The 16,433-nt window shown below is 41.1% G+C and overlaps 1 protein-coding gene across 1 annotated transcript in view; it reads right to left on the bottom strand.

Moving 5' to 3' along the window:
* COL17A1 (collagen type XVII alpha 1 chain) overlaps positions 1-523 on the bottom strand; it is a 36,182-nt gene extending 35,659 nt beyond the window's left edge. Inside the window, exon 1 of the mRNA XM_010714675.4 lies at positions 256-523. Within this exon, the coding sequence (XP_010712977.2) occupies positions 256-391 (136 nt within the window). The 5' untranslated portion in view covers positions 392-523. The remainder of the gene's footprint in view (positions 1-255) is intronic.
* Between the last annotated feature and the right edge of the window lie 15,910 nt (positions 524-16,433).

The raw sequence follows: 16,433 nt of genomic DNA on the forward strand, positions 1-16,433 counted from the left end.
ACTAGCTAAAAATATGACCATGGGGCAATAATTTTTGGTTAAACAATCAGGTCATTGTACAAGTCTCTAAATGCCTGTTCTTGCCCTGTTCTATCCCTTCTTTTCACTTTGACTGAAATATCAAGGACAGGTGCAGAATTTAGTTCTGGACCCCTGGCCAGCATTCAGTCCCTCACAAAAGTATCAATATGGTTGCTGTATTTTTGGAGTGTGATCCAGTCTTGTGATATGAAAATAAAAAAATGTTCTCCTTACGTCTCTCTGTAACTTCTGATCCATCTTGCCTCGTTTTCTTTGTTACAGAATCCATATCATTTCCACCTGCATGGAAGCCATAAATACAGAGCTTTGTGAAGAGAAGAAGATGACAACAAATTCCTGTAGGTCCCATCAATTTTCTCTCTTCAGCAGAGGAACTGCTGAGAGTTTGAAGTATCTTTCCAGAACCATCTGAGTACTACTAACAGAACAGCAACAAGTCTCTGCAAAACTGGAAGCTACACAATGCATAAAGGCTGAAATAGCAGGAAGGGCTTTGAAGCCAGCAGGGGAGCTAAGGGCAACCAAATTCAAACAGAAGCTCAAGAGAAAATACTCCTGTCAGAAGGAAATATACAGTTGCTCACCCCTACCGCCCCTACTCTAAGGTAACATTTCATTTTGCACAGTTGCAAACACTTCCAAGATTTTAGTTTGTGTAGAAGGTGATAATAAATAAAAGTTCTCCACTGCATTTGATGACTCCTTTAAACTGAAAGCTCAACGTACAGAAAACAACACTAAGTGTAGTTTTCCACAGGCTGAGTCTAAAACATTTAGAGCACAAGTTCTTTCAAGTTTCCAAAGTCCAGCTTGAGGAAGAACACAAAATTGTACCTTCCAGTTCAGCTACCACTCAGGTTTGGTCCTCATGACTCCACTTACCCTTCTGCACCTCCATGTGTTTGTACAGCCCACACATAGGAAAGACACAAGGCAGGAAGCAACAGAGAATCTGAAGGAATATCTAAGTTCAGATTCAAATCTGCCTTTGAATAGCACCCAATATTCCCAGAGCTGGAGAGGAAGAAGATGAATGTAGAAGGTAGGCCATCAGGCAAGCCACTGTAGTTCATGCTCCCATCACAGACTCAACTGAACTTTACACAGAACACTCAACAGGGCTCACAGCCCTCAACCTCAACACCTCAGCCCCGCAGCGCAGCTAAGCAGCCTGGCACACGGTGGCCACGTCCAAGTCCTTACACAACACCGGCAGCAGGACACTACCCAACCCTTACAGCATTTGCTAAGGCTGGGGATTTCCAAGGGATTCTCCAGAGAGCTGATTCCAAGTCACATACAAGTCTAGAGTTACATGTGTTAGGGGAGCTTCTCCTTAAGCAGGATTCCAAGTTCCTGCACTGGAACGCCTCCTGGTCATACACTCCAGGAAAAGGCAGTATCTGCTACTTTCCCTTGCTACATCAACAGTGGAAGCATATCTAAAGCTCCTTCTCTAAAAGCACACGCTGAAAGTTGCTGTCTAGATGTCAGCAATTCCGGCTTTGCCAACATCTTGACAAGGAACACAGCTTTACATTCAGAAACTGCTTCTCTACCACTTTGTAGCTCCAGAATTTCCCTTTTGCTATTGGGAAGCTGTGCTGGTTATGGATGCTGTACCATAGGCCAGTACCACCACTGAGTGAACACATCTGCATCTTTCCTCCCCTTGAGAGAAGGGAATATCTTGCTCTGACTCCAAACAGAAAAAAAAATAAGGAGAAGAGATTAAACAACGTCTTTGAATCCACACATCCCACACAGCTCAGCCCAGCCCTGGCACACAGCGCATTTTGATCTTGCATGTGTTTTTGCCACGTGAATTCAAAAGCCAGCCTAGGTTCTAGGGGGCTGACTAAGCTTGATTTCCATTATCTGCTAGTAGTGACTCACTTCACCAGCTCCTCCTACCTGGATTCACAAAGATGTAGCTGTAGGCTATGTCTGAGGTAAAGGAATAGCACTGTTGAATCAGAAAAATCACCAACAGTTATTTCAGATCGATAAATAGGAGCTCATGAACTGGGATCACTCACAAATAGTGGAGGTGCCTAAGGCAGGGCCGACCCTAAAGCTGGTTTAACGTAAGCTGGGGCTGAAGTGTGTTAGTGACCCTCATAAAAACAGAGAACTTGCACCAGGAACCAGGAGAGCTCTTGCAAGACCACAGTTGTGCACACTGCTCCCTCTCTGAAGCACTGAAAAGCAGGATGGTGAAAGCAGCCCAGCTGTACAGAGCTTGTTAAATCTCTGCTTTCCATATAGGACCAGCGCTGCAGTCTGAGATGAAACACTCCAAATTCTTTTATTGTTTTATAAGCTACATATTACTTGCGTGCAATGGCAATAAAATGCATCACAAGCATTTGTCAAAGGGCGGGGGGGGGAGGGGGGAAGCTATTTTATAGCCATGAAGACTAATGAAGACTATCATATAAGAACAAAAGCAGGTACATTTCAGATCCTTTTATTCCTCCACAATGTCCCTCCAGTTCTCACGTCTGAATGCTGTTACATTCTCACAACACATCCTTTCAGCTCTCTCCTCCCTCCACTAACATGGCTTGTGCTGTGAGATACTCCTTCAGGAGAAAGAGGTACCTGCAGCTACTAAGATGCATTACACTTAATGTCAGAGGAACCCTCTGATCATAAATAATGTGAAACAGTAGAAGACTCCAATCAATGTCATTGATAGCGTTAAAAGCAAATGCCACTGTGCTGGAATTTATAGGATTAGTTAAAAAATGCTCCCTTATCTTTCTTTCACCTCACCATCTAGGAACTTGACCTTTTCATTCTGCTTCAAAAGCTATTCCTTTCATTTCCAGTTACTCAACCAAAAGCTACACAGTCAGAAAGGATTTTTCTTTTTTAAAGAAGCTTCCAAAATGGCTCATTCAATAGGTTCCCTCAAATGATGCTAATGCCAGGAAAGCAAGTTATATACAAAGCTTGGATGTGCTGTAGGACAACTCATAGCCTCAAAGCCATGCACCAAGGCAGTCAGTCAGTCCAACGGCTGGAAAAGAAGACAGACCTTCTACCTTTTTCACTGTGTTCAAATTGCTTAAACCAGATACAAAATGGGGAAAAAAAAAAAAAAAAGAAAAAAAAAAACAGGTCTCAAATCAGACTTTTCTGACTCATTGTGATAAAGCTTCAAAAACACTTCACAAGGCCTCCTAACCTTCTGTGACAAAATATGGCCCAAAGTCCATAATGAATGGCTCATGGCTGACTAATAAATACAGCTGTATGACACAAAGCAAAGCCTGTCCACATGTCCACAGCAAAACAGACTTTGACTCAAAAGTACCTCCTGGTGCTTTCAGGACCTATTCCTTCATCTTACATTCTGAAACCATCATTTGAAGCTTCAGTTTGCAAACATTATTTCTCCATCACTTTTCAGATCCTCTCAGTTTCAAAAATAGCCAATAGATGATCCACATTTCACCATGCTGCTGCCCTTATAGAATGGAGAACATTCAATTAACTTTATCTATTTGCATGGTAGTTTCACAAAATGTATTAATAATATGCACTGAACTTGGCTTCACATTTCTTATCTACCAGCAGATACATCCATTTAGCTTGATAATCAGATTTAAAAGCTATATTCACAGGTAAATACAAAATCTAAACAGACCCAGCTCTACCACAATCTTAATTTTACACTGTATTCTCCCATAGGAGTAATACAGCACCTCCACTATTTCGCTTTTTATTCTGTTTTGTTTCATTTTTCAGTAATGTAACTTACCTTGTATGCTTTGGTTACTGAACTGAAAATCTGATTTTCTCCTCAACCGTTTCCCGTTTCCTATATAATCTGCCACTTATACTATCAGGTCCCTCCAAAGGTGCGTGCAATCTGAGTGATCGTCCAAAAACATTCAGCTCTTCTTAATTTTACCTGTTTTACTCTCACCCTTCTTGTGCTTTTCTATTCCCCTGCTCTTAAACAAGTCCCGACAAAGGCGTGTCGTGGTTTCCTGCCTCACCCTACCCTTCCAATTATCTGACACTCACTGGAAAAAAAAAGTCTGCCTCCAGGAGTCAAACTTCACCGAAAGCACGAACGCTCCTACCTATTTGCTCAGGTAGATTAACTGTGTAGATCCCAGACGGGCAAAGCTAGGAAGGCTTAAGTCAGGGAAAATGAACCATTATCACTGCACTTTCTGAGACACAATCTGAGCATTTAACACATGAATTACACCTGTTGGGGCATTTTCTCACAGAAGGTTATGCAGCACCTGCTGATATTGCTGCAAAACTGATGGTGAGATAATCACATTTTGCCACTTGCATACAATGGATTAAACTCCCAGCTACCAAAAATAGGCTGAAAACCATTGGAATCAGTACCCTAAACTGGCTTGCACAGATATTTATTCTCTGCTCAAGAGGCAGCATTATCATTAAGTATCATAACCACATACACAAAACTGAGTAAGCAATATTATTTCTTCTGTATCTATCACTTGCAAAAGGGCAACCAGAGGAGTTGTTAAAGAAATGTGTGCAGATATGAGCCCAGTGTTCGCTGGAGACTTCTTGAGTCAAAGGCAGAAGTTTTGCAATCATTCCTTGATGGAACTTTTTCCATTAATTTGTCCAATTAGTTTTGGAATCTGTACAACAATTTAGCATACCCAAGGTCTTGCAGCAAGCATTTTCACAGTTTAGCTATGCCTTGCAGGAAGAATTTTCCTCCTCCTCCTCCTGAACAAAATAATGTCGTTTGGTGTTTCGTTACAAAAATCAGGATCTGCCATAGCTTCACTTCCTCTACACAGACTTTGTCAGACTTGTACCACAGAATGGAAGAGAACTTAGGGTCATAGAATTGTTAATATTGGAAAGGACCTCCAAAGATCATCTAGTCCAACTGTCAACATGTCACCACCATGCCCACTAAACTATGACCCCAGTGCAGCATCTTGAAAACCTCCAGGAGAGGTGACTATCACTTTCCTATTCCAAAACCTCACCACTCTTTCTGAGAAGAAATTTTTCCTCATAGCCAACCTGAACCTCCCCTGGTTAACTTAAGACAATTGCCTCTCATCATATAACTTCAGGAATAACTTAGGAAATATTTTTGCAGTAACGTTTTGAGAAACAGTAGCTGTGTATGGTCAAGATCATACTCTATTTACACCGGAAATTTTCAAAGGTGTTCAGGAGCACAGTTGGTATACAGCACTACACAAAGAGTTGGCCCTTCTTTGTTGATGGAGACCAGAATTTCATCAGAATTCATCAATGCATCTCTTAAATTCCAGAACTTGTTTTCACATTTATCTTTAGTCAGATGTATGCTTATAGAGCAAAATTTCCTCTTTGCATGGAGGAAATATCCATGACTCTGCCTTCTAAAACAAATCAAAGGATATTTAGATGTCTAAACAAGATGCATGTGGTAATTAAGTCATTAAGAGGTGTAGAGCTCAGTCTAAGACCTTACCAAACTGCTCTTGGCTCATGACTCGACATGAAACATAAAAATAGCTTTAGCTTTATGATCTTCATTGCTCCTTAAAATGGTGCATCACTGTCCCTCTTATTATCAACTTCCCTTTTAACCCTACAGTTGTCATCTCATTTAGATCTGCTCCCAGCACAACACACAGCTGTGTGCCTCAGACATACCTTGGCTGCTCACAGCAATAGCTCAAGGAAAGGACTGAATACACTGGGCTATTCTACGTTTTTATCACCCACCAGTATGAGATGGACTCACTGGAACAGCAAATAGACCTTACTGGAGGAAGAGATGGGACTTCAAATTTTCAATGGAATGCCCTCAGGACTGGAGGAATTCTCTTTTTCCATTACCTTTGTCCTAAAGTTCACTTCTTTTGCTCATACAGGTATAAAGAGAACATAGCAACTTTGGGTAAATAAGCAACTCACAGTATTTTAAGTCCTGAAACATGATTGGTGACTAAGATACTGGTTTAAGGCTTCTTGACAATAAAGCATTAATGGTGCTGCTCTTTGTGAGTTATTTTGCCAAATTCTTTGTAGAAAGAAAAAGGAGGAGGAGGAAGCATGACATACAGGTGTCTTAAAAGGAAAGTAGAAATAAACCATACCTCGACAATACTGACACTGCATTTAAAAGTGAAAGTGCAGCAAAATATGAAGTTGAGGAGGATACTGGTAAAATCTGCCTGACGAAACACACTGATTTGTATGCTCACATTCTTAATGGGCAAGTACCAACATCAAGGACATAATTTAGAGAGGTAATGAGCTGCCTCAACTTACACTGGTCAGTGATTGCCTCAGGTATTCAGAGCCACTGAAAGCCAAGTGCTTATCAACCTGGCTCACTGCAATGAACTGCAGCTGAGCTCTCTTCAGGCCAAGAGGTCAGCTGTCACTTCTGCAGTAACAGTGGCAGTTTGTGGAGTGGTGGTTAGAGCTGTGGAGGCAAGGTGAGATTCTCCTGGAGGTGGCAATCACCATCCTTCTGTTTCCACATCCATCCTGCTTTAGATTGTAGATGGTGGAGTCTGCAGATGTGGGGTCACACTGCTGCTGCATGTACCTGGGAATGTTCTCCCAGAGGCAGAATTTGCTGCTATCCCTGTTCCCAGCACTACAAGTCACACAGACTTTGATTGTTCCATCAGTGCTTCCCTCTTGCAACTAGAAAGATCAAATCACAGATGGCACTACATTCTCTGGTGCTTCTTTTACCCTTCAGTAGCTTGCATGCTCTTGGGAGGTGCTGGAAAAGTCTGACCTGAAATCCAACGTGAAGGTCTCACACTCACAGAGATTCCCTTGGACAGTGAGTAGCAGAAACATCTGGTTTTCCAGATACTTCTGATGCAAGGAAAGTGCAGAGATAACATCCAAGGATCCACCCTTTGGGCAAAATTGCTTCTATAGCAAAATGAAGCTAATTGTTAAGGACATCAGCAGTAAAAAGCCTTGTGAGTTAATTTGGAGATGGCTGCTTAATTATAAAGCCCTTGCTTAGAACTGGTTTAAGATCTATGAAGATGCCCTAAAAGCCTGCAGCAGCTAAAGCTGGCAGGAAAAAGGCTAAGGATCATAGAATCACAGAGTGACCTGGGTTGGTAGGAACCTGAAAGATCATTAAGTTCCACTCCTCCTGCCATAGGCAGGGTAAGAAGTTAAGAGAGATCACACCGTGCATTCGCTGCACATGGAAGTACGCAGTGCTATAGCAGGATCTGAACCACTTCTCCCTCTGCAAGTCAAGTCCAAAGATAAAGAACCTAGAAATTAAATCTTGTCACAGCCATACTCTAGCACCTTAAAGTATGTTTATGGTTTAGAAACAACCAATTGATAACTATTTGATATCTAACTTCAGAGGGATCTGCTTAGCACAGGATAAATTGCTGACAACACATAAATTACACTGCTAGTGAATCAGCCGTTAATCTGGTTAGAATATTGCAGGCCAACAGAAAGATGGCAAACACAGGGAAGAAGATACAACACCTATTTCCAGGTAGCAACTGCAGTTCCCCATGTGCCTTGGTTTTTGCATGCTTGGGCCAAGCAGCAACAGAACCACCAGAGCACCCTGAGTCACTCCTTTACTCAACATCCCAAGCCCACAGTTTGCACATCACTTGAAAAACTCATCATGAGCAACCTCAGGCATGAATAAAAGCCTTGTGGGGATCTGATCATTTCTTTTAAGGTGCTGAGAGATGAGTAATGTCAAGATGCAAAGAACACATTGCTAATGCAGTCTCACAGATCTCAAGAGAGTTCAGTGATAGACAGAAGTCTCGTCTGTTTGTACTTATTAATATAAAAGCTATAGATCTAAGGACCGTCTTTCCTTTCTCCTTCTGATTTATACAGCACTTCACACAACAGGAAGCTTGTTACAGCTTCTAAGGTCTATCACAACGCACCTAATAAACAGCAATAATTATAATAAAGCCACGTATGCATATGGATCATTAAAAAACACTGAGCTTAACAGTATAGGATAAACTGAACTGCACTGATCCAGAGGAAGGACCAGGCTATTCTGGTGGGGGACAGAGAACAGGAGGAGGTGGTTGAAGGCTTGGTCTTGTTGCTCTCACTATCACTATGCAGATGGGAGCAGCACTTGGCAGCTGTAGGCAGCTGTCTGCCTCTGCCCAGAGACAGGCCTGTACACACAGACAGTGGGGCTGTGGTTCTGTCTTGGTGCTCTGAATACAACTGCCTAATAGTTACCTGCAAGCAGCACAGCCTTACAGCTGGGAATGGACATGGGCATTATCTTGTGTATCTGGGACTGCTCCTTATAACAGAAGTTTTGGTGAGAAACAGATCCAAACAAAATACACCTGTGATCTCCTAAAGTCTGCCTGTCCTCTGTGCAGCCTTTTAAGTGCATTGGTGCTTGGGCACATTTTACATCTTGGTACAGGTCAGTCTGCACAGCAGGAGCAGGCTGTCAGGACCAGCCACATCAGATCACCTCAGATGCCATCAAAGCTGGGATGTTAACCAACATGTCTGCAATGTGACAAGCTGTCTGTTATCTCTGTTTCTTGCTCTGTCTTCTTCCTCACCCGAGGCCACTAGGAGCTCCCACAGCTGACCAGCAAACCACAGCATCTGCCAGGGAACACAGTCCTAAAGCAGATGGACCTGATCACTGCTCCTCCGAGAGTTTAAACTACAGAGCTTTCATTCACAAGACTCCTCTCCTTCTTGGTGATGGAATAATGAATAATCTCTTCCACTTTGTCTTCTGGGTAAGAGTTCCCTCCAACACATTCTGTACAACAGCACAGCCATGAGCTTAACTGAGTGTCTTGCTTGATGCTGCTAGTTACTTGCAATCAGACCATTGCCCAAAGTGCTTGGTCAATGAGAAAGGAAACCATTCACCAACTATTTTATTTAAGAGAGTGCACAGTCCGATAATTTCCTCTTCTTTAACTTTTAAAAAACTACCTACTGCAAGTGCAAGTTCACCTGTGAACTCTTTCTCAATTTTAGGACTAGTCCAAAAATGTGCACCAGAAAATGCATGATTTGCTGCCTTTGCATATCAAATGTTTCAGCCAGCCAAGCAGCAAAGGGCAGATGACTCGGCTGTGGTGCTGCCAAGATAAATAATGGAAAAAAGACAAAGCAAACTATTTACAAATAACTGGCAGCATGCAAAAAAACTTTCTGGCAGCCCCAAAAAAACAAGGTTGATTTGTGAATTGCAGCCCAGCTGTACCCATGGTCAAAATTCTAAGCAATTAGTATCTCAAACAATTCTACTAGTCCTACCAGCTGCCAGTTGGAAGCCTGCAATTTTTCAGCACCATCGTGAAAAGCAACACAGGAAGAACATTCAATGCAACAGTACGTATGGGATAAAAGTAAAGCTTTGGATAGTTATCTTATAAATCTGACTCAGAAAATACTCACTACTGTTGAGAAAGAATGATTTCTGTCTGCCATCTTGACAGAAGATTTAAATCCCCTTTGGCTAAAAAATCCTGGCAGAAAATGTCTGCCAGGCTCAACAACAGCGTGCAGCAACTCACCTCCTACCTCAGGAGAAAGACTCTCATTAGCAGGGTTGGAAACACATGGGAAGGTGATTGGAAAGGCTGCTGGAAGCAACTTTCTTTTTTCTTCCTTTCTCCAGCCCTTTATGTCTTTTTCCCCAATAAGTTTCAAAGGGTCACTTTTGATCAGTGATTATTTCACATTCCAGAAAGGATTTTTAGGAGGCCCTAGGAAGAGAACACTGATGTTCTGACACTCAGATGAGTTTGTCCACAATACAATTTGAATATATTTAGTTACAGGCAATTAAATGAAATGCTAGGACATACACAAGGTTGTGCACAAAGCCCATAGCTGATAGCCAGTCCAGGACGACTGGACAAGTGCTGAGGACTCAGTAGGGAACTAAGCACCAGCACTGATTGTTGCTAGATTAAGCTACTTCTTGTACTCACATAACTAAGATTTAGAAATATGAGGGTTTTTTTTTTTTTTGAGTTTCAGTCGTCCTGTTTGAACTCTGGAAACCAAATCACACAGTAGATATTGTCTAGCACTACTAAAACTGCATAAGGCGGCTGTGCTGAGCACTACTACAGTGTCACTTCCTAAGTGCATTTTTCCTGCTATCAAAAATGAGGGAAGTTAATTGTTATCATAAGCACAAAGGTTGTCAAAGCCTGGGTAGGATGATGAAAAATAATGACCTACAAAAATCACATGAATTCTGAAAACTGTATTGCAGGCTGAGTTTGTAGATGTGCTCCTGTTTGTGCAGTCATGGCAGTAGGTTTGCTAATTAATACTAACATCTAATATTGAAGGGCTAAGAGAGTCCCCTTAGTTTAAATTTAGATCAAATTGAAATCATGGCATTATATTTTTTTATGAAGAAACTAGAAAATGGCATCCCAGTGGTGAGTACGTAGACTTGGAATATGCAAGATCTGGCACAAGTCCTCTCTCTGATACACCTGTAACGTAGATTTAAAACTTAAAATTTTCACACTGTTCTCTCTACTCCTCTGATCAGATAGTATGCTCTGGGCTAAAAAGGCTTTCAGAAAACATTTCCTTCAAAACAGTAAGTTTTCTAGGAGACGTGTCAAGCTTATGAAGCCACATTTCTGATTGAAATTTAAAAAAGCGTTTTTGTAAAAACATGTTATAAAATATGTGCTTTGTGTACCCTGAGAATTTCTTATCATTTCTCTGGGACCCATGCATGATGAAGACTGAAGCTGCTCAGCAAACTTCCTGACTCACACTTTGAATGAAAGATCAGAACTACAAGATTTCTCTCCCAGAAGTCATCTCTGTTACACAGCAACACACTCCTTCCTCTTCCTTGCTAGCAAGGTGCTATCTGTGATTAGGCTCTCAAGCATTTCAGGGTGGTGCTCACTTTTCACTGCCAAACTAAACAGAATGAAAAGCTCTCGATGGGCCACTGAGGTGCTCCCTGTAAGGAAACATGCTGTATTGTGAGCCACATTTATTGCCAGTGATTAAAAGGGATTTTCTGCTCTGCTTCAAAACCATAAATCAATTAGCTTTCAAACACGTGGTTATCTGACTATTGGGAAAGAGTTTTGAACCAGGAGGAGATTGTTTTCCATTAACATAAAGCTGAATTATGCTTGTTTCTGTTGCATTTGTTTTGATCTGGTTTAGCACCGCACACTATGGAGCAACTCTGCACCTTTATTTGGTACAAAAGATAATATCATAGCACATGCAATAACTGCCTGGGGCAAGTAGTCACGTGAAACTGATTTAATTCCAATTTCTGCTTCTATTTATTTGTTGCACTGGTCCCCAATAAAGGCTTGAATCCCTCACCCTGGCTTCTATCTTTCTGCACCTGCTTTTCCTGGGGCACAAAGCCTCACCTGCCGTGTACAGACTTGCAAAGCCTGAATTTAAATGGCACTCCTTTATTAGAAAATACATTCCAGAAGCATAAAATATTATTATCCAATACACATGGCTAGAAGACTGCTGATCTGCAGGACTGGGAGCACAAGACAGGACATGAGACTTTTGGTAGCATCAGTCTCCAGAATACACCATACACGGCAGCTGGAAGCACATGTTTTCAGTACTGAAGTTGAAGACCCTTCTCTTTCACACTGTACAAAACACTGAACTAAAAAAAATGCATTACTCTCATGCAGAGCCAGTAGCACCTCTTCAGAGTTGCCTTCTCCTTGGAAACACAGAAATTACAGAAATTATGCCTCTGCCACTTTTTTTCTCTTTTCCCAAGAACTGCTAAGTAACGTCTAGGACACCTCAAAAGAGAGGTGGTCAAAAGGAAAGGGAGGTGGCTGCCACCTTCTACTCTGCCCTTGCGAGGCTCCATCCGGAGCACAGCATCCAAGTCTGAGGCCCCCAGTACAGGAAGGATGCAGAGCTGTTGGAGTGAGACCAGAGGAGGCCACAAAGATGATTAAAGGGCTGGAGCACTTTTCCTATGAAGAAGGATTGAGAATTGGGCTTATTTAGCTTGGAGAAGAGAAGGTTCCAAGGAGACCTCACTGTGGCCTTCCAGTACTTGAAGGGAGCTTACAAGCAGAAGGGGAACTGACTTTTTACACAGTCTAACAGCAGTAGGACAAGGGGAAATGGCTTTAAACTAAAAGAAGGGAGAGATTTAGGTTAGACATTAGGAAGAACATTTTTATTCAAAAAAGTGGTGAGGCACAGGCTGCCCTGTGAGAGGCAGTTGAGAAAAGCTGTTCCAGAGGCACAAGTCCAGGCTGGGCAGCTTGATCTAGTGACCGGCAGCCCTGCCCATGCCAGGGGGCAGGAACTAGATGGTCTTTAAGGTCTCCTCCAACCTACATCATAGAATGGCTTAGTTTGCAGTGCATTGTTTCTACTCCTTGATTTAACACCTAACATTTTTAATTTAATTTTTTTTAAATTTAAATTACAAGTGCAATGATTTTTAGCTTTCTGTTTTTTATTTTTTTTTTCAAATGTAAGCTAGCTAGCTCTTCTGAAAAGACAGTAACCTTCATAAGGTGATGCACCAACAGATCTATGGAGTAAGTTGTGCACAACACCTTTGATACGACTTTATTCCTGTTAGAAGTAACGTGTCAGATATTACAAAGAAAGACTATAGTAAAAGCAACATTTTCAAAATGCTTTTTGTAGGCTACTATGCATGCTTTTTCTAACTCAAACTAAAAGGTAAGCTCATGGTGGATTTCACAACAGTTTCTACATGACTTGTGCACCAGTACAGTATCTTTCTGCTCCTTATTAAGGCTTTAGTTCATACAACAACTTCCAGTAGTAAGGTATTTCAAAACCATCAACTATTTTCTTAGGAAATGGAACAGGGTGGATGGACTGAATGACTGCATAAAATATATGACTCTTTCAATAAATACCATACAGAGTCAAAGTCAACAAGTCCTAAGCTTTCGTCAACACCAAGAGTTAAAAACATCATCACAGGACATTATAAGCAGTCCTTGACTCCCTAAGAACACCTCAGGAACAGGCACTAAAGGAGTCACACCTCGAGCTTCCGCTTGCGGCTGACTCAGTCTGCCAGTAGACTCTTTCAACAGAGGATGATAGATGTTACAGATGACTCTGCACAGAACGTACTTTTCTTCTGACTTTTGATATGAATTGACTGCTTATAAAAAGTCTCACTTCTAACAGCTTTGCAGAAAGCACAACAGTCTTTCTCTAGCCTTGTAATTGCAAGCATCTAGACAGAGGAAACTGTCTACAGTGTGCTGTTTGTTCTGTCGTTGGTTGTCCCTGTCACAATCCTGGTCTTTGCTCTGATCGTGAGAAAGCTGGCACAGGCTGAAACTGATCCAACTTCCTGCCCCACAAGGAATTTTCTCTAAGATCTAAAAGTACAACGTCTACTTTTCTCAATTTCTATTGTTGTATAAGGATTTTTATGGTTTATCATAAGAACTATATATTTTACCTTTTATATTTTCACGTCGTATTTTTATGCTTAAATTAAAATATACATAAACGATTTTTAATTCTTATCATTTTGTCTCTTTCACAGTGCTTCTCATTTGCATCTTGTTATGTAACCACAGAGTGGTTCCTTTCATTTCTATATGCCAGCACTTCAGCATTTTTGATGTCACATCTGTATCTCACAGCCTGGCACAGAATTCCTGACCATACAAACAGTCCTGTAGAGACGGAACTACAGAGCAGACCCACAGTATTCAACAGTCGCAACAGAGACTCAACATTACTCTTAAGAAGCCTCTTCTTAAGAAGCCAGTCTCCATTTTTGTTGTTGTTGTTTTTTGCCTTGCCTCTGAGTTAATTAGGAACAGAAGTTGGAAACCATGGCTGAGGCTGCAGAATAGTTGGAGTCACGCCATTTATCAATAGCAAGGAGAACAAATATTTGAACAGCACTGTTGAAGTTGAAATTCACAGCTAGAGTTTTTCAATCAGTTTTAGGATTCCTCACTGCTCTTTAATGTAGAGCATCTTTCAGTTTGTAACTTTCTTCTGATATGGGTTAAAAACAGTATTTGGCATCATTCATAGCAATTTTCTTTCTGCTTCCATTCCCTCATGTCTCCAAGCCTCCCACCTTTCCTTAGAGATCATGCTACTGCAAGCAAATCTGTAGCCAGACACACCTTTCCCATACAATACCAAAGTGATACAATAACTCCAACCAAGGTCTGTTCAGTGAAGGATAAGCAAAAAGAAAATTTGTGACCCAGCAGAGAGCAGAACAGATGCTAGTCTGTGGTATTTCCACCTGAACTATTCCTGCTTCAAAAGAGGAACATCTATCTATGTTTAATGGTGCAGCAGTACCAACAACAGCAATACCATCTGCAGAAATCAGGCAGCTCTGTCACAAATGCTGGTCTGGTAGTTCATGCAGAGTTAGAATTGAGATATCTGAACTGCTGCTGCATTGACCACGACTCATCTAACTAATCTGCAACTCATTTCTACAATCAAAATGACAATGGCAAGATAGCAATTGTAGCGCAGCTCTCCAATATACCAGATTTAATTGGGATAGTTTTGTTTTCTGCAGGACTCCTATGTCTTCTGGAGGCAAGAACACCTCTTTATTTTTAACTGCTGACTTTTCATGTAGTTCTCATGATGGTTACATAGAAAAGAAGATCCTACATTTTCTGAGATCATACTGCCTTGCACAGTTGGGCTTTACCTGCTCAGTGTTATTGTAAAAGGTGCTACAATTTCAGTTTCAACAAATAAATCAGTGAGGATATAAACAAAGAATATACAGAGAAGACAACAAGCAGTAGCTCACTTTACCACAAGAGCTTCTTAATGTAATCTGGCTGCTAGGCTCATCACAGCTAATGTTTTGCTTCTTGACCTCCCCAGTAATGGCAACACAGGGATTCTATCACTCATACAACATTGCCTTCAAGAGGATCTCATTTTACAAACCAGATTTCCTCAAGTGCTAAGAATCTTTAAAATTGTAAGCAAAAGGAGAAATGGCAGCATGATGACCAGTATACTGCACTGTTCAGCTGGCATGGCAAAACCTTGGGGTAAAAGAAAGCTTTTATTTTCTGTTGTTTTATTTTCTGTGTTGCTTGTATAAGGACTTGAACTTCAGGCTACCAGATAATTTTTGAAATAGTTCTAAAACATCTGCAAGTGAACATTCAAAACTTAGAGCCAAGATATTTAAGTAGCCTTTACTTCCAGTTTGTGGCAGATTTTCTGACTTAGCTCCGAGCCTTCTGGCTATGCCCATCTCTATTTCCACGTCTCTGATTGAAAAGTCTCTTTTCTAACAAAAAAAAAAAAAAAAAGCTGAGGCTTTTGTGCATCAGCAAGATGACTAGCTGGAAACTTAGCTGTCATTCAGACTCTTCATTTCAAAGTGATTCAAGAGACCTGTGATAACATGCGGTCTTTCCTCATCAAAATCAAGGCACCTTGGGCTCATCTTTACTCTGTACTTTATGGATTTCAGATATACCTGCAGGGATGGATCTTTCTGGGTATACTTAATGTTCTAGCAGGGCTGCCAGATATGTGTTATGGTAGATACCTTACTTAGCGTGCATCTGCAAAGGAAATGCTCTTTGACTCCTACTTTATTAACTTCCATGACTCAAGTTGTCAGCTGAAGGCTTTGTAATCTCTGTACCTAAAAACGTTTTTAGTTTCCAGCACAAAGAGTTCAGAACAAAATAACAGTCTTTGTTAGATCATCATGGATCAAATGCAGTGGTGATATGACATCAAGAATCCTCACAAACAATTAAGTGTGTGTATGACTGGAGTTTCCTCCACTGAGTTCATTAAACCGAGTTTCTCTTGCAAAAACAACCTACTGACAAGAAGCTCAGTGAGAACTCCGTTCCACTGCTCCCCCTTCTGACAGAATAACATTTGCCTAAGCCGGTAAGGACATTGTGAGTCTGTATACATTTGGTCTAAAGTGTATGTGTAATTCGAAGTATACAACATTGTACAACTATAGAAAAATAAGAGTAAAAAAGCCTTCAAGTAGGTATTTAGTCCATCTTTCTGTCCCACGATCCAGCTCCAGCCTAACTTGACAGATTTTTCATTAAAAGACTTCAAAACCTATAGAGGTTTCAGAGCCTCCCAAGGCAACCCAGTCTGCATCTCACTATGGTGACTGATACAAAATAACTGGGGAGTTTCAAACCAAGTATCTCTTGCTTCAGCTGACGATCACTTTCCCTCTTCCATTCATAGTGTAACTTAGTAACTTTTTTTTTTTTTTTTTTTTTTTTTTTTTGCATCCAGCTTTTATGTGCTGGAATAACACGGTCATAGACGCCAGTAGGGGTCTGAACAGCAGGCTATACTTTTCCTGCCCCAGCAGCTTT

Source organism: Meleagris gallopavo, chromosome 8 (assembly GCF_905368555.1).
Source record: "Meleagris gallopavo chromosome 8, MGAL_WU_HG_1.1, whole genome shotgun sequence".
NCBI classification, from domain to species: Eukaryota; Metazoa; Chordata; class Aves; order Galliformes; family Phasianidae; genus Meleagris; species Meleagris gallopavo.